At 48.4% G+C, this 19,510-nt stretch overlaps 1 protein-coding gene across 1 annotated transcript in view; it reads left to right on the top strand.

Moving 5' to 3' along the window:
• The window catches only part of HDAC6 (histone deacetylase 6), a 1,945,770-nt gene that overhangs the window by 1,878,144 nt on the left and 48,116 nt on the right, over positions 1-19,510 (top strand). Inside the window, exon 28 of the mRNA XM_069647471.1 lies at positions 3,701-3,829. Within this exon, the coding sequence (XP_069503572.1) occupies positions 3,701-3,829 (129 nt within the window). The remainder of the gene's footprint in view (positions 1-3,700; positions 3,830-19,510) is intronic.

Here is a 19,510-nt window from a genome sequence, read left to right as displayed (position 1 = left end):
GATATGGTCAAGAACTAGGCATAAGTACCTCAAGTAGATGTTAAACAGCAGTGGTGACAAGCTTGCCCCTTGGGGGACTCCACAGAGGATTTCTTTTTCCAGTGAGAACTTGTCCCCCCAGTGCACCCTGGATATTCTATTTTTTAAGAAAGACATTATCCAGCTGGTGGCTTCATCCGAACAATTGGTGAACTTTTTCAGAGCAACCTGGAGTAGGTTGTGGTCCAGGAGGTCAAAAGCGGCACTAAGGTCGAGTAAAATAAGAAGGCCTGTCTTACCCTTGTCCATAATGCCGAGCATTTTGGTCTGGAGATCTAACATGGCTGTCTCGGTGCTGTGGGCGGGTCGAAAGCCAGATTGTTGTGGGTGGAGGGCGTTTGACTCCTCCACGTATGTCTGGAGTTGCATGGTGGCAATTTTGTCCATGATTTTGAGAATGAAGTTGCAATTAGTTATGGGTCTGAGGTTGTTTGGGTCTCTCTGGTCCAGATTGGGTTTTTTTACCAAGGGGGTTACGGTAACCTTTTTGATGGCATCAGGCACTTTCTGGTCTCTGAATGAGGCGTTTATGATTTTTGTCAAGGTGGGGGCGAATATGTCAATGTTATCCAGTATTATTTTGGGTGGGATGATGTTCTCTGCAGGAATGTGCGATTGAACCTATCTCTTACCCCACCACTACATTGATGGTGTTCCTTCTGTCATTGGCCTCGTCAGGCAGTCCGGTCACTACCGTCAAAGTATCAAAGGATACTTGGCGGCTTGGTCTGTGTTCTAAAGGTCTGCGGTTCAAGGCTCTTTCTTTGCTGTCCCGATTATGGCCCAATTCCTGAAGGGCCTTGTGAATAGGTTTCCACCTGTCCCTTTTTTCTTGTTTCAGACTGGGACCGTAATTTGGTTCTCACCTTCCTTATGGTGCTCCCTTTAAGCTCCATAGGCTTACTCACCTTGAAGACCACATTCTTAGTCGCCATCACGTCAGCCAGACAGGTCAGTGAGCGGCAGGCCTTGTCATGCAAGCTGCCTTTTCTTTGTTTTTTTAGGGAGAAAGTTACCCTGAAAGTACGACCAGGGTTCTTGCACAAAGTGGTATCAGAATTTCACCTGTCCCAGGCCATTGACATTCCTGTTTTCTACCCGCCAAAGCACCCTTCCAAGGAAAAGGAGTGGTTCCATAGGCTAGACCCGAGAAGGGCTCTTAGTTTCTATGTTGCCAGGACGGCAGAGTTGAGGAAGGTCGACCAGCTGTTTGTAGCATTCTCCATGGCTAAAAAAGGTTTGGCTGTTTTCGAAGCAGACCATCTTGCTGTGGATCACGATTTGTGTTTCTGGATGCTATCACAATGCAGGAAGGGAACTACCTCCAGGCTCCAGAGCCCGCTAAAATAGAGGGGTGGCTGCCTATACGGGCTTGCAAAGGGGAGTACCGGTGAGGGACATTTGCCAGGCGGCAACCTGGTCCTCACTGCATAGCTTTACCAAACCCTACTGCCTGGATGTAGCGCTTGGAGCTGACGCTCGATTTGGGAGAACAGATATGCAAAATGTCCTCCTTTAAGAAACTTACATCCTGTCACAGATACTGCTTGGGGAGTCCATCTGATGGGGAATCTGCGTGAGAAAGGCAATCCATTAAAGGAGAAATTACTTACCGTAATGCAATCCTGCTAGGAAAGTGCCTGCAGTCAATGGCTACTTCTCTGCTGGGAGGAAGAGGTGGACTCTTGTTTTGAGGGCTATAGTCCACTTTCTTGTTGGGTGCTGCATTCTTTCTGCAATGCTGTTCCTCACAAAAAATAAACGGTTATGGTTTTCTTTTTTCCTATCAGTTACAACTGTTGTAGCCAGATCGTTTAGTCTTCCTCTGCAGTGTTTGAGCTTGGGGTCGGGGGAGGTGGGGAAATGAGGTACATGGGCATAGTGATGTACGACGACCATTGCGTCCAGAGCCGACGACTGTTGTATCGAGTCAGGACGGATCGATGGCGGAGTCGAAGTGTACTATGCCCCTTGTCAAAGGGTTTTCCAAGCAGCTGAGGCTGGAATTGATATCTATCTGATGAGGAATCTGCGGGAGAAGAATCCATAGAAAAAACATTATGGTAACTAATTTCTCCTCCTGATGGATGTTCCTCTCACAGATTCCTCATCGCCCTGTTAACTTGCCCCTCTTGGCAGATAGCCAGTACGCCATTGGTTCTGTGGTCTCTCAGCGTTAGAGTGCTATGGGAAAAGGGTGGAACTGAGGTCACAGTGTGCAGTGCCTCAATACATACTGGCCACGATGTCATGTCTGGTTTGCTCGTACATGCTTTGGAAGGAGCCGACGTGGAGTGCACTGCACTCTTTGGAGGCAGAAATGTTTCAGAAGAATGGCTGCACTGTGGATAGGATTATCATAGATGAGGAATCCGTGGGGGGAGCATCCATCAGAATTAACATTACCGAGAGGTAATTTCTTCTTTAGACTGATGGGCCACTTTGATTGTGACTGGAAATTAAACGGATGCCCCCTCTAACTTGTCTCCATTTCAGGGTCTAGTGAAGAGGTTGTCTCACTTCCAGAAGCAATACTCAGTCTTAGTGTGTGGGGCAAAGATATCTCCCCTTTCTTTTTTATTTTGTTTCCCTCATCCACAAGTTCATCTCAGTGCGGAGAGACCACTAAGAGTGGCACGATCACCTCTGGGAGACCACAAGGCCCCCAGAAGGAAAAAGTCAGCGCCTGCTCCACTTTGCAGGTTTTTCTGTTGCTTTACACAGGAACATTTGTGCAAGTAATTTGGCCGATAGAAAAGTCCAAGCTGGCCAGTCCGGAGCTCTTACACCTGTCCCGGCTTGAAATTGAGAGGTCTCTCACTGCTTGGCCCACAGATCCGGATTTACAGCCTCAATCTCCTCCATCTTGTATCCTACTCATTGCAGATGTCGGTGCCAGACCAGTTTCCCTGCTGTGTTCGGAAGCTCAGTTACTACATCACCATTCAGAGAACCCCAAAGAGTTCAAGAACGAGTGATTCCTTACCGCAGCAACATATCACTCCAGAGGTACAGTGCAGGAAGGGGCCCAAGTGATGACTTTGCAGGGAAAGTGAAAGGCAGCCAACCCCCAAAATGCCAGGCTCTGCTGGTCGCAACACCCCATTTTAATTCCTTGAGAGATAACTCTTATATATTTTTTATGGCCTGCCTGCTGTCTTGGCTAGTCTATCTGAAGAAGTAAGAGAGCAAGGACAGTCTCAGAATCTCAAATAAGATAATGTGTTCTTTGTAGGGGCTATTTTGTTCTTTTAGATAAACGGGGAAACTTCCATGACAGTTCTTGGCAAGCTGGACAAAATACTTTATACTTTACTGTGGCCTAGATACAGGCCAATGAAGTGTTTTAGAAACAGAGATGGGTAGAGGTCTTTTGTTCATGCTTAAGTCAGTGTGTCAGTACTCGTAGTTTGCAGACCATCTTTACAAACTTGAAGGTGTGCGCAATAATGTTAACTAGGACAAGAAGGTAGCTTATGAGACCTAAAGGTTTGAGATTTTGAGCTTTTCAGCTTCAGCCTGCCTAAGGCCATCCACCTCCACATTAGAGGGTCCATGGGTGTATTTACATTCAGATAAAAGTGAGTTTGATTGACGTAGAAAAGAAGTTTGCTTAATCTTTTTTGAGATTAACGTCATTCCTTACTCTCAACCCTCACAGGTTTACTGCGGGCGGTATATTAACGAGCATATGTTGATGCATGGCTTGTCATCTGGGCACATGGTGGTGCTGAGTTACTCTGACCTGTCTGTCTGGTGCTACAGCTGTGAGTCCTACGTACATAATGAGGTAAGCCAGAATGTCTTCTCTCTCAATGTTCATGTGGCAATTCTTTTCAGTTTCATCCATCCTTCTTATGCATATCTTTTCTGTTTCTCCCCTGCCTATGTTCCCTTTTCATTACTTTTTCCTCATTCTTTTTTTCCTCTCACTTTGCTCATTTTCCTTGCACCAGTTTTACCCATTTCTTGATTCATTGTTCTGACCTTCTTTTAAATTCTTTGAGCCTCATTACAAGTTTGGTGCAGCAGTAAAAAAGTGGTGCTAATTTAGTAAATGCCACTTTCTTTGTCGGTAACAGAATTACTGCCATGCTTGTAACTCCACTAAATCCTGAGTTCGGCTTTAAAGTGGAGGATTTACCTCCAGTATGAAGCTGGAGGTAAATCCTCCACTTTAAAGCCATAAATCGGCAGATTTACCTGAGCAGAAATGCAGCTCGGGGTAATTCCGCCAAAAACCTCATGGAATCCTATGGACTTGTAACATGGGGTTTATCACTGCCCTACCACCACTTGTAATCCCTTTGTAAATCCACAAGACCAAGTGATGGTTGCAGTAACTGTTTTTGGCAGTTATTCAGTGGAATTACCAGTGAATTACTGCCAAACTTACAATGAGGCCCCATGTCATGTGATCTCATCTCATGTCATGTGATCCTGTTAGTTTTCTTCTCTTTCCAATCTTTCTCCTTTGCCTCTTTTCTTTCTTCCGTACAAACTGGCTTCTATCCTAGCTCTTAACAATTAGTATCTTTTTTTATTTTTATTTAAGTGAATGTGTGTTTCCAGGGTGTGAGAACTTACTTCTGGTGCAGTTTTTGTACCACTCTTTGGAGGGCACTACAACCACTGACCTTAATGGGCTATAACACACTTGAAAGGGAAGCCAAACATTTCTTAAAGTGTAGGTAACGTGGGCAGAGCGACAAGTCCCACCTCTGAGGTAGGTATATTAGGGTGACACAAAGGTACATTTGGTCCACACACTCCATGCAATACACTACACTGATAAACTGAACAAATATATACTTCAAGTCTCTCACAGAAATCTATCAGGTCACAATTAGGTAATTAATGTATAATACACAGTGATAAAAAGAACATATAATAAAAAAAGTAATGTCTTGAAAGGACTCTCCTAACACCCCCACCCTCCGCTGTCTATATGTCGACCCACTACCACAGATAGGTATCAGACATACATTAACATAGGTGGGCTGAACAAGGGGACCTACTCAATCCAACTAACGGGTAATGCACCTATGGGTCGGCTCACCTGTGTACGGCTCACCTGTGTGGGAGAAAAAGGGAAGTAAATGGTCAAAAATTCTCTAAGGCATACAGCAATACTCCATATTAATTTGAACCCCATAGAACATGATACTGAGAATATTCCAACTGCACAGTTCACCAAAGCCATAGAGGGTTGGAAAGCATTTCAAAGCACACCCAAAGGCTTCTAAGAATTAATAAGACATTTTAGAAACAGTTACCTTAGTCATTTATTTCAGGGAAAAATATTTAGTGGCACCGAAATTAGATAGTTTTAAACATACATTTACCATCGGAGAAATGCAGAATATGACTTAAAAAATGGTTTAAAACTCACAAGTAATAACTACAATTATAATTCTTGGTCCATAACTCAGTGGACCCCTTGTGGATGCAGGTGAAATGTCTAGTGTCAGGTTAGTACCCCAGAATCAATTTTTGGAGAGTTCAAGAACAGGTTGAAAGATTTATGAGAAATATTGGAAGTTAAGTCCATGGTCCATCCACTTTGGTGAAGGTAAGTCATTTCTTCTCTGCAGGAGCGGATTCCATTGCAAGCTTCCTCAGGGAACGCCAGAAGAGGCCCCAAAGAAGTGTTCCAGTGGTTGATAGATGAACCTTAAGCCCCAGAGGAAGAAGCGGCAGAACAGGAATAACCCCAATAGAGGTCTATGGGAAATGCAGTAAAGACTCCTTCAAAGATTCTCGACTCCGGACCGGAGGGGGCCCTAGGGGTAAGTATCAAAAATAATTGCCCACCCCAAGACCCAAAGTTAGGTGCTCATATCGGCAGTTTCTGTGAACATTTCTCCAGCAGCAAGAAACAAACCTAAGTACAGGGCTTATCCTCTATGTGCGATTTACGGGATCCAATGCACTGAGGCGTGCACCCTGAGCCAGCAACATCCCAAGACAAACCTGGAAAGGAAACAATTGACCTTCTCAAGGTGTCGACCTTCATGCCTGCATCAGAGATTTCATCTGGGAAGACTCTGGAAAGGCGTGGCACCCAGTGAAAACGGCCCCAGGTGGCTTGGTTGGATGACAACGGCTGGAGGCACTTTGAGATCCTAAGCTGAAGAATTAGTGGTGTCCCCTCTGGACCCAGCAGCCATCCACAGCCAAGTGGAAGAGCCCGATGGAAAGCGCAGGGGTGGGGGGTTGGTTCAGTGGTAAGTGGCCCAGAAAGCGTTTCCAGCAGATGTGGGAAGTCAACAGGAGTCTTTGTGAAGCCGAATTGGACTTCTAGAGGCAGAAATCCAAACCGGAGATGCCCAAGGCACTGCACTCGGCATGTTCTGCCGATTGAGGGCTTTGAAAACACCCAAAATTATGAGGAAAACTCCTCTGCTACCTCAAAGTTCCAGAAGAAAAGCAGCAAGAGAGTGAATCAGGGGCCGTGCAGAGCCTCTATACCAGTTCAGAAAACGGCTGGCCAAAGAACAGCCAGCCGATCACTAAAGGAGGCTGAGGGCCAAGGATCAAATGACCAACCATTCTAGTTGGTCAGTGGAACTGCCACTTGACCAAAGATACCCCCAAAGGAAGAGATGGAGTGCAGGGGTCTATACTGACCTCAAGCAGTTGGGACCAATATGGAAGCTGCCACTGTGGGCTCCCAAACAGAACAGGCCAGAACAGGATTTAAACCCATTGCTACCCCAGTGGCTGCCAAAAATCATACATTGGGCTACCAATGCGGTAAAATGTTTGCACTGCTGGTGAAGCCAAAACTACAGTATAACCCTGCATAGGGTGATAGAATCACCCTCAGTCTTAAGTAAGTGAAAAAGGGTTGTAATGGCAGGGGGACTTTGGGAGAAGTCCCTTTGACTTACAGAAAAGTGTCAATGATCCAAAAGCACAAGGGGAAGAAAACAAAAAGTTAAGGGGGCCCCAAAAAGATGCCTCTAGAATCCCACAAAATAAAAGCTTCTAATCGATTGTGCCCTCCCACGGATTCCTTATTTTAGATATATATATTCCCTGGCTTTGCAGCTCTCTAAAACCTTTTCCCAGCATGGGGAGCCATGCACTCTGGCATCAATGTCCATCTCGTCATCGTCTTTGTGACCAGATGTGACGTTGATGCCGGTACAAATAGCACGCTCGCTGCCCTGTGACCTCAGTTCCTTTTTCGCAGCACGCTACTCTGGAACATCACTTCAGAAAATCTCTTGACTGATTTTTCCTTTCATAGAAAATCTTTAGATTTTGGAAATTTCATCGACTATGTCGACATCATAACCTTCGGTTTTCAACTAGTTCCGTGATTGCGGTGCTAAAATGTTACTTACTGGCCCCCACAAAATTTGTCTGTGGCCTCTCGGTAACAACCATGTGTCTGTCGATTGCGGCTTATGACAAGCCATGACGCCGAAGGCCTTAAAGGCGAGAGCCTCTAAATTGTCCCTGGGTTGTTTGGCTTTTAAGTCATGAAGTACAACACTGTTGAAACACAGACCCAAAGAAAACAGCCGAAGACACTTGTGAGAATGACAGTAAACGACGAAAAAACACTGTAAGAGGGCTCATTGGAGGAGCGGCTCCCAGCATTCATATCTTCCTCATCGCAGAAAAGGAGGAGGCGTTCGTCAACTGACTAATCTCCTGAAAGACGGGTATGATTCCCCTCTAAATCCACCTCGGTAGAGAAGTGTGAAGAATTCCTAGTCAAAATGATGCAGATCTGTGAGAAGGCGTGACCGCCTGTACTCTCTTCCTCCAGGAAAAAGACCACCTCTGTAAAAACCGGCAGGGACTCAGTGCACTAGAAACCTCAGGCGCCTAAGAGCCCCAGAGCGGTGAAATCCTCCATTCGGGGTTTGTTGATGAGACCGACCGCTTCAGGGGCAGACACGTTCTTCGATGCTCTGTCGGTCCCCATCAGTTTCAATCTCTAATACATCGACATCAAAGATCCATTAGACGCTGATGGTCGGAGGATCCCTTGACTAGGTTTGCACCAAAGTCGAGAAGGGATTTTATGTCCTCTTTCCGGGACATTCTGGACGTGGATGATGACACAGTTCTCTTCGTGTTTGAGCCTATGGGTCTCCGTCGACAACCTGTCGAGTTTCAGAAATGACGCAATGTGACCTGTCAAAAATCCCTTCATTGGAGCTATGCAAGTCTCCCTGTTCTGACCAGCAATCCACAAGGATTTTGCTAAGAAAAGCAGACCAGCCTTGTCTGATCCAGAATTTCTTACCAGACACCCATAGTCTGGTCTTACATGCTGCGACTGTTGGCTACAAGGCTAGCGCCTGTTTTTCTTTAACTCCTGACTGGGGCGACAAACGTTATAAAGCTCTGGCAAAAAATGTTTCAAATCAGTTAATGCTTTGTGTACACTTTCCAAATATACGTGAAAGGAAGAGGTCCACCAAATTTTGAGGACAACTACAGGGCACACTTTTGACTGGTATAATCAGTTACTTTTGCAATGAAGTAAATCAACTTTGTAACAAACAGATCAAAAGACGTTTAATAAAGAAAAACAAGTTCATAAAATGTCACTTATAAATTTAAGCAATACTTAATAACAAAGGGAGCATGTGGTGCTCACAAATAAGTACAATAATCAGAGTAATTTGTGCAAATCTATACAAATGCAACCAAAGTATACATAAGTAAAGTGTGTTCAACGTTTCCACAATATATTAATAATTTGAGAAAACTCCGGTCTCCTGTAAGGTGATCTATGGGTGTGTGTAGTGCGGCTCCTTGTATATACTATGCGTTTCGGGCGAAGTAGCCCTTCATCAGGTATGGGACATAGAGTAATTTCTGCAGGAAATGGATATCATATAATGTAAGTAAAGGTTTAAATGTATAAATAATCAATTACTTCAATAGAAGTTAAACTAGTGGCAAAGTCCTTAGGGGCGACAATACGACAGCCTTCTCAACTCAATGAAAGGGCAGGACCTTTTGTTACTACAGTTATGGACCATCTGAGAGACGCTTCTCTCAACCTTCCAGAGTTAGAGGAGGTAAAACCCAGACTGCTTCCACGTCTGTCCCTTCCAGTGCTGCCCCTGCCACAAAACCTCTTTAAGAACCTCTGCAATGCTACGCTGGGAGGAGAATGTCTGTCACACTATTTACAAGAATGGTGTACCACTACTTTAGACGCATGGGTGCTTCAGGTAGTCTCTCAGGGTCACTGCTCCCTTTTTAAAACGCCCTCCAGACTGCCCCCCTCTGGCCAGACCACCTCCTGTTCCAGACCCACTGCTCCTGAAAGGTTTCCTCTCTTCTGGAGAAGGGCGCCATAGAGTTGGTGCCTGTCAAAGAAAGGAACAGGGCGTGGTCCTCCGACTATTTTTTGTCCCAAAGCACGACTGAGTTCTCCAGCATGGGGTCTGGCATGGATTCACATGCTCATGAATATTCCCCGTCGTCAGGCTGGGAATCCTCGGTAACGAAAAAATCAGTATCAGTTTCGTTTCTGATCTGTCTTTCTTAGTAGTAACCAATCACTGGTCTCTGGGTCATACTGCCCCCAGCCAATGACTGCCCTCCCCCTAAGCCCCGCCCCTGGCAGCCATCCTCAGATTTTTACCGCACGTTCAAGTGTTGGGAGTCCTCGTGCTATAGCTCTTGACCTTTTACTGCGTTTTGCGCTTTTTCAAAGAGATTTATCTCAGTTTTTCGGTTTAATCGAGCCTCAAGCTCCACCGTTTCTACTTCCGATCAACGGGGACCCGTTTCGGATTTTTGTACGCCCCTCAAGGGTGAAGTTTTCATCGAGTTACGCTTCTTGGAGGATTCCAGAAGTGTTCTGAGGCCTACCACGCGGACGAGAGGAACATGGCCCAGGAGAAGGGGAGCTCGACTCCCGGCAAACTGTTCAGGATCTGCACTGGATGCAATCTACAGAATGTGTTCAAGGAGGACGAGCATTCGAAATGCCTGTACTGCCTCCACGAGGACAAAACGCACGTGGAGAAGGACTGTGCGTTTTGCATGAACATGTCGTATCGGACTATGAGGGATCGTCAGACCCGTCTCTCCAACTGGCTGTAAGGCAAGAGCCCAGCAGGTTAGAAGAAGTCCGAGCGGTCTTCTGAGTACTGTGAGAGCACCCTGGCAACAAAGGCCCAACAGAAGGAAAAGCACCGCGAGTCCGTGGGCACCGGGAGCGCCGAACGGTCGGGCTCCTCGGCTGCCAGGCAGGGCGCACCTTCACCGACGCTATCAACCACGAGCCAACGCTCTGGCTCGGGGAAGAGGAAATCCGAGAACCCGACTAAGCTTCTGGAGAGGCCCGGTCGATCTCGAAGGAACAGGCCGAAGGGGAGCGAGGCGGTGACCCTCCCCCTAAGGTGAAGGCCTCAAGCGCGCCCAAGTTGGTGAAGGCCTTGATCCCGGCCAAGGCCTCGATTGAGGGAGTCGCTGCGGCCCTGGCGAAGCCTGTGGAGGCTACCCCAGTGGAGGCGACCTCGGGGCCCAGAGTTTCCCTGCCTCCACAGAGGGAATCCTCTTTTAAGCCCATCGATAAGACCCCCGTGAAGACCCCGGTGGAAAAAGAGGGTGGGGGCGGTGGCCGTTATGGACACAACCTCCAAGGAGGAACTGACTGAGAATTTGGAAGAGGCCCGGTCCCACGGGAGGAATCCTGACTAGAGGGACGACGAGAGCGAGGGTGGCAATGACGAGGTTCCCTTGGAGGAGGAGCAACTGTCGCGCCCGTCACGCCCGTCGCAGCCTGAGCCGCAGGACAACTCGTTGGGCATTTTGACAGCAATCCAAGCCTTATGCACGGAGATAAGGACGAGACTGACCCTAACCCCGACGGACGACCCAGCTGGACCGGGTCTGTCGGGAAGCCCTCCAAACAAGAGGAGGAGAATTCATCCAGCGCCATTTCAGCCCTCACGGCCTTCTCAGCCATTGTCACCTTCCCCGGTCCCGAGGGATGACACGGGAACAGACACGGCCACGACGGGGACGGATGACGACGGTGGTGACGACGGAACTGACCTTCCGTCTCCGATTCCTCGGGCGTCACCGCCCGACGAAATTTGCTCCTTCCACGCCATGATTGCCAGGGCGTCCAAGCTTTTTCAGCTCTGCCCCGAAGAGAAGAAGGAAAGAAGGCTTCCTCTACCAATGGCGCGAGGCCAAGAGGAAGACGGTCCTTGCGGTGCCGTTCTGGATGACATCTGGGACGAGGAACTTGCACTCCTGAAGAACCCGTCCACGACGCCTGCCAAGAGGGACCCGTACGAGAAGAAGTACTGGGTCCCCGACGCCGCCCCGTTGTGCCTTAGGGCACAGCTGACCCCGGATTCGTCGTATCAGCAGCAGCCAAGAAGAAAGCGGTGGGGGGGGGGGCATCGGCTTCATCTTCAACTTCCCCACCGGACGGCGAGGGTAAGAAACTGGACGACATGGGACGATGAGTCATCTCGGCGGCGGCAAAGACGATTAAGGCGGCCAACGCCCTAGCGATTGTGGCCCGCTACGACAGGGAATTGTGGTACAAGATCGCCCCCTTGTTGCACTTCCTACCGGACGACAAGAGGGCAGAGGCCCTGCCGATTCTACAGGAAGGTGAGGTGGTGTCGGACCACGCCATAACGGTAGCCACGGACATTGCCGACACCGGTTTCCGCCAGTTGTGCAACAGCGTTTGCCTTAGATGACGGGGGTGGCTCAAGGCGACGGATTTCTGCCAAGACGTGCAAGCCAAGGTTTTGGACATGCCCTTCGACGGGAACAATCTGTTTGGAAAGACAGTGGATGAGTCACTGCAGGCCATCAAGACCGACACAGAGACGACTCGGGCCTTGGGCGTTTTGCAGAAATGGCTGCCTCCCTTTCGGAACTCCGGAGGCAAGCAAGGTGCATCCAAAGGATTTGGCGGCGGCTCCTAGCGTACCGTAAGGCGGCTCGCTCTTCGTCGCAAGAAACTTACAGGGGAAGAGGCAAGTCAGGTAGATCTCGCCGTCATCACCAGGGAGACCAAGGCGGCAAGGCTGCTTCCAAGCAAGACTGAACCGGCCGTTGCGTCGGGGGCCCCCACCGAAGCACCTCAGTGGGAAGCCGGCTGACGAAGTTCGTCAGCGTGTGGGAGTCCATCTCCACCGACCGTTGGGTGCTGGATGCCCTGGCACACTGACACACTCTGGAATTTCTAAAGAAGTGCCCCCGAATTCCTCCCATGGCCAGGAAGGAAAACCCCACCCCTCAACTGCTGTTGGAGGTAAGGGCGATGCTCAAGAAAGGAGCCATCAAGCTCGTCCCAAAGAGGCTCCAGGGCTCCGGAGTATACTCAAGATACTTCCTCGTCAGAAAGAAGCCAGGAGGTTGGCGTCCCATCGTGGACCTGCGTCATCTAAACGGATACATCAAGGCACAGAAGTTCCAGATGGTCACCCTCCAGCACGTGCTGGGCCAGCTGGAGGAAGGCGACTTCCTATTGTCGTTGGATTTACAGGATGCAGACTTTCACATCCCCATACTAAAAGGACACCAAAAGTTTCTCACGTTCGTGGTCCAGGGACGGCACTACCAGTTCAAGGCCATCCCATTCGGATTGAAGTCGGAGCCCAGGGTATTCACCAAGTGCCTAGCGCCAGTGGCGACGCGACTCCTCTGCAGGGGATCCACGTCTACCCCTACCTGGACGATTGGCTCATCCGAGCAAGAACAAGGGAGCTCACCGTCGAACACACAGTGAAGACCTTCCGCTGCTCACGGACCTGGGATTCTCAACTTCCCCAAATCCCACCTGGCTCTGTCGCAGGTCGCACTGTTTCTGGGAGCCAGGCTCGATACAGTAGCACGATTGGCCTCGCCGTTGGAGGAAAGGACGAAGGCCATCCTGGGCAAGGTGCAGTGTCTGCTGGCCACAGACGTGACCAGGGTGAGGTCCATCAAGTCCCTTGTCGGGATGATGTCCTCATGCGTCTACCTGGTGTGCATGTGCTGGCTTTGGATGCGCCCTCTACAGGAGTTCCTCAACGCCCGTTGGATGCAAGTGACGGGCAACTTCGAGGACCAGATCTCGCTCAACAAGGTATTCCGCCAAGCAATTCGGTGGTGGGGCACCCGCGCGCATCTCGCGGCGGGCACAGACTTTCAGACCCCAGCACACCAGGTGACGGTGACGACGGATGCCTCCCTGGAGGGGTGGGGAGCTCACACTGGAGATCTTCACACGAGAGGCCTCTGGCGCTAAGCACATCAACATACTGGAGCTCCGAGCAGTGTTCTGGGCCCTCAGGTCGTTTCTCACGTCCCTCAAGGGCAAGGTGGTGAGGATCTTCACCGACAACACCACCATGATATTCTACATCCGGAAGCAGGGGGGAACAAGATCCCCAGCCCTGTCCAAGGAAGCCCAGTATCTGTGGCACTGGGCCGTTGCCCAGGGGGTGTTTCCGGTACCCTTTCATCTGGCAGGGATAAACAACACAATTGCCGACTCGCTCAGCAGGGAGCTGCACTCGTGCCACGAGTGGGAACTGCGTCAGGATCAAGTGGATAGACTCTTTCTTTTTTTAAATTTTTTTTAAAAAATGTTATTGGTTTTTACAAACCTTTAAAATAAACAACACATACATACACATATTAACATTTATCCTATGACAATCACCATCATTCCATCCATTTCCCATAATTTCCATTTCTGATGTCTATGGACACTGTTTCACCCAATATTGCTGTTTACGGAAGGTGTTCCTTCTGTTGATGTCAAACAAGATTAGATTTTTTCCAACAATCGCGTTAATAGAAGTATTAACTTTAAGTCGGATCCCTGAAACATCAGATTCCACCAATCATCTGCACATAAAGAGGGATGGTTTGCACTCCAGGGCCCCAAATGAATAGTCCTCTCAGATCTTAGTTTAGTACAAAATAGCACTAAATGTTTGAGTGATTCGTTTTCCCTCGCACATAACCTGCATTCAGGTGACAGGTGCTCGTAGCCCTTCCATGAGCGGAGCCGGTCAACGGTTTTAAACATGTTTAATCGAAACAATATAAACAGCCTATGCGCCTGCGGATTGGGGAATAGTGCCACATAATTCTGAAGAGTGTTAAAGGCACGTGATTCTAGTGGCACATCGCACATTCGACTGGCGGCTGATCTCTCCACACAAGTTTCCTCCCAATCTGCACGCCAGATTTTAAGTTTTCCTGCATCTGGATTTTCATGAAGCATACAATTTTGATGTCATTTTTCTTTAAGATTTCTTCGCATCTGTTTGACCACATGTGAACCACTTTTGAATTGCCAGGAACGGCATTGTAAAAGATATCAAATTGTGGAATCTGTGCACGCGTGCAGGTTTTCCGGTACAGGCTCAACAGGTTCCAACATATTCTTGCATCCATTGATATTAGGGCGAGCTCGTATCTTATACGCGAAGTCTTCACACCTCTCGGAAGTGTTAGTACCTTAGTCCAAAAACTATTTTCTAGAGAAGCCCATGTCTCATAAGGGCAACCAAGGGCGTTTTCTGCCCCATATATCACAACAGGGATAACCTTCTGCTGATAAAAAGACAAGACTGGTCATAGGGAGTATTTGCCAAATTTCTTGTGGATTATCACCAGCCAGCAGGTTTCCCTAGCCGAGGAGCATGGGCAATGCTTTCTCGTTCCCCTGGGACGGCCTGTTCCTGTATGCGTTCCCTCCGTTGCCATTGCTACTGCGACTCGTCAACCAGCTCAAGAGATCCCGGTGCAGGATGATCCTTGTCGCATCGGCGTGGCCGAGGAAGATCCCGGAACTTCTGGACTTGTCAGCGTCCCCACCAGTCAAAATGTCGACGGACGCAGATCTTCTCTCCAGAGAAGGAGGCGCCATCCTTCATCACGACCCCGAGTCGCTGAACTTGCAGGCCTGGCTCCTGCAGCACTAGAGTTTGGAGGGTACGATATCCCGGCAGACTGCAGAGAGGTTCTTGCAAAGGCCAGGGCGTCCTCAACTCTCAAGTGCTACAGACACAAGTGGAAGAGGTTCTCTGTCTGGTGCCGTGCATAGAAGATTAACCCTCTACGGATTACGGCCCCTCAAGTGCTACCGTACTTGCTGTCGCTGGCTGAAGCTGGACTAGCTCATGCTTCCATCAAGATACATCTGGCAGCGATTTCCCGAGACACCAGAACTGCAGGACGGTCATCCCTGTGGTCTCATTGCCTGGTGAAGGAGTGTATGAAAGTACTGTTCCGATCGTTCCCGCCGGTGGAGGCTCCAGCCCCGGCGTGGGAGCTCAAAGTGGTGCTGACCAGGCGCATGGGCCCACCATTCGAGCCTTTGCATACGGCCCTGTTTAAGTTCCTGTCGTGGAAGACGGCGTTCCATGTGGCCATCACCTCTGCACGACGAGTGGGAGGGATTCGGGCCCTTTCCTGCAAGCCTCCATGCTTGACTTTTCACAAGCCGAGGGTGGTGCTGAGGATGCACCCCTTCTTCAGGCCCCAGGTGCCGTCGGACTTCCATCTCAACGAGCCCTTGGTGTTAACAGTTTTCGTCCCATCGCAGGCCGAGAGGACTTTGCATTCGCTGGATGTAGCTGGAGCGCTGAAGTTCTACGTGGACCGAACGAAGAGTTTTCAGAATTTCAGAAGACATCACAGCTGTTTGTGAACTTTGCACCTGTGAACCAAAGGAAGGCTCTCTCGAAGGCTTCCATTTCCAGATGGCTCTCCGGCTGCATCATGCCCTGTCACCGGTTGGCAAACCGACCGTTGCCCAGCCGTCCGATAGCCCATTCGACCAGAGAAATCGCTACTACCACAGCGTTGTTGTCTGGTGTACTCCTGCTGGACATCTGCAGGGCTGCTACGTGGAGGTCGACGGACACCTTCACGAGATTCTACTGCGTCAACCGGGATTCCAGGGAGGAGTCCAGAGTCGGCCAGGCAGTGCTGCGCAACCTGTTCGCCTGAAGGTGGGCCTGGTGAGGAGGTAAGAATTGCTTAATGTTGCGTCTATGTAATGCTTAATGTTGAGTATTTGCCACCTCCCGTGATTGTGCATGTGTGTACTGCTATGTATTCTTATATTCATGAGCATGTGAATCCATGCCAGACCCCGTGCTGGAGAAGGAACAAGTTACTTACCTGTAACTGTTGTTCTCCAGCATGGGTCTGGCATGGATTCACATGCAACCCCTCCCTCCTACCCCTCTGCGGCTCTTCACTTGGTCATACTGCCACTTTACGTGCTACCAAATCTGAGGATTGCTGCCAGGGGCGGGGCTTAGGGAGAGAGCAGTCATTGGCCGGTGGCAGTATGACCCAGAGACCAGTGATTCGTTACTACTAAGAAAGACAGATCAGAAACGAAACTGATACTGATTTTTTCTTTACCGAGGATTCCCAGCCTGACGACGGGGAATATTCATGAGCATGTGAATCCATACCAGACCCATGCTGGAGAACAACAGTTACAGGTAAGTAACTTGTTCCATCTGGAACCCATCTTGTACCTGAGGTGCTTGAACAAGTTCCTCAGGAAGGACAAGTTGAAGATGGTAACACTCTGGCAGATTCTCCAGGCCCTAGAAATTCAGGATTGGTTGGTGTCACTCGACCTACAGGATGCTTAGTTCTAAGTGCTGATCTATCCAAAGCACAGGAAGTACCTGAGGTTTGTCATAGGCAACACTCAATACCAGTTACAAGGGTCTTCACCAAGCTGTTGGTAGTAGTGTCAGCCAGTCTCCGGAAAGGATAGATTCACGTCTTTCCCCAATCTAAGTTTGTGAGGAGCATTGAAGCTCCATGGCGTTTCCGAAAATTAAGATTGAACTGGTATGCAAAAACTCTTGTTTCTGGGGAAGGGAGATAAGACTACGAGAAGTTGGAAAACTACTGCAATGATCCACACATATCCAGATTAGTTTAGTAGAATAGAGGAGAAGGAAATTTTTGTTGCTTGCAGGGATTTACTCCACTGAAAGATAATGTATAAAGAAAATCACCCTAAACACGCAGAAATAATAGAGTTCTCTACACAGAAAAAGTTTCTTGAAAATCGACAAACCACAATTACCACTAGATTTCTTATGTCCTGATAAAGGCACCGTTGGCAATCAGAAGAGAATGTCTAGGACAGACCTTTCTCACATCCGGGGCCAAAAATCTAGAGCAAGTTTTACTATGCAGATATAGTGATCCGAGTAATCCCCTTTAGAACATGAAAGGTTTAATGTGTGGTTGGTTGTCTAGTTCTGAGTTTACCAGAACCAGATTGTTTTGTTGTGGTAACAAAATAAAGTAACATTGTCGCTTTTGTATGCTAACCCCACAGTGTGATGAGGTTTTTAAATATTTCCTCGGGCGTCCATGAAACTTGGCAATGGGACGTGTAAGGAACTCATGGGGGCAACAGTAAAGGCAGACACAATTGATTACAGTTAAAGGGTGTTTATTAAACTGTATGCAGGTTGGAAAAACTCCTAATCTAAACCTAAATCTTAGATGGGAACAAGCGTCAACCATCAAAAGAATAATATGGCAGCCCTAGTGACGTTATGTCAAATAAAGGGGCCTATACTACGAAAAAACTATTACCAAGCCATACAACTAATACAAAAAGGGTGTGGGATAGTTTTCAAGAAAATAATGAAGTGTTCACAAATAATATGTCAGGATGCGGTAGCCTGGGTCTCCTTTCCACACGTTTTGAGCACGGTATAAGGTGGGACTTCTGAGCACAGCACAGTTCTCAAGCTTTCCCCCAACATGAGACAACAGTTCCGGTTTCAACTTCTCAGAAGCCTCGGTGGCCAAGTCTCATTTCAACAAAAGTCTCTTGCCTTCGAGGGTCAGTACAATAACAGACAAACACAAAGTTCTTTTTCACATATTCTTTGGGTGATGGATTCACCCCTAGGTCCCCCTCTTCTGGGTGCTAACCCTTCACAAATCGTATTCCACAAATCAAATAAACAGTCCCCTTTCAGTGGGTTTTTGATGATAACTCTCACCCCGGATCCTCCTCCTTCTGGGCGCAAATCCCTAGAACTGTCTGGCCTTTCGAGTTCCAAAGTATCAAACAAAAGTTAAATCACAAAGTTCTTCACTTTATTCGGGTAATAGTTCTTCAACCCTGGGTCCCCCTCTTTTGGGCGCCAACCCTTCTCAATTCTCAGCCTCAGCCTCCCTCCACCCAGTTCACTATGGCTTTTTAGGGTGATGATCTTAATGTCTTTTTAAACAGTTCAAATGGATATCCCTCTGCCGGGTTCACCTTTGTCAACACACTGTTTCTTGGGACTTTAGACTTTGCCCCCTCCTCGTCAGCATTCCTCCGCTGGGTTCACATTAATATTTACCACACAGTTAGCTACAGGATTTTTAGACTTCGTCCCTTTTCGTTAGCATCCCTCTGCCAGGTTCACTCTGGCCAACTTCACATTTCCATTTACTTTGTTACGCTGCAGGATTCATTTCCCTTGCTTTCTTTGCAGCTCTTAGGTCAAAGACTTTCGATCATACAGGGATTTGGCTAGACCTACTGTATGACCACTTTGACCTATTTTGATGACTCTCCTACAGCCTTCTGGTATCTGTAGTTTTATCAATTTGGGATTAACCAGGGTTTCTCGAGACAGCGCCCTAGTGATGCCGGTCCCCTCTGCAGCTTGTTTCCCTTTAACAATTGTACAGTTCTTTGAATTTCTTTCAATATGCCACTTTGCGACTTTCATTTAACACAGCCTGGTTCTGATCGGTTCTCCCTTCGACTCACCGGCTGTGATGAACCGCTTGGCCTTCCTTGGTATCTGGAGTCAGGGTAGTAGACGGCAGCAGGAGTCTCCCTTGCTCCGGCTTATCGGCGTAGGCATGCCCCGTGTACCGCTGACATCTGCTGCAAGACTGTATAGCTATTGTTCAGACTTTTGGTTTCTTCTTTGAAGGTTTTGCAGGTTTGGGTCAGAAAGGGTTGCTTCTCTCCTTGGCACCCTCTTGAGTCTCGCTGCCTTTCTCCTTCTCTTAAACTGCTGGGCTTGATTAGCTGTCGCGTCATGTGGTCTGCCTTGCTCGTCCTGTGCTCTATTGCTCCACCTTTTATCCCTGTGGGGAAAGGAAAGGATCATCAGGTGTGTGTGATTGTGGTCAATTGTCTGACTTTGCCTGACCCTTGGATTGGAACATGTCAGGTTGCATATTAAAGGAATGGTTCGGCCAAAATTTTTTAATGTCCCTACGGGTCGGCCATGTGTTTTTAAGCCTAAGTCGCTCGATTTTAGAAAAATTTCCTATGGACCATACCCGAGTTTTCGTCCATTAAACGCACGTGAAAACAGGCATCAGGGCGCTGCCATTTTGTGATAATCCTATCACTTGCCCCATCGCCCTGGCTGAACTGCTTTTGCGGCACTAAATCATATCCCTCGCCCCTGAGCCTGACATTATCAAAACATTCATATTCCCCACCTCTCTC

The sequence above is a fragment of the Ambystoma mexicanum genome, chromosome 2q, assembly GCF_040938575.1.
Source record: "Ambystoma mexicanum isolate Mex_15411 chromosome 2q, UKY_AmexF1_1, whole genome shotgun sequence".
Classification (NCBI taxonomy): Eukaryota; Metazoa; Chordata; class Amphibia; order Caudata; family Ambystomatidae; genus Ambystoma; species Ambystoma mexicanum.
This window is presented reverse-complemented; position numbering and strand designations above follow the sequence as displayed.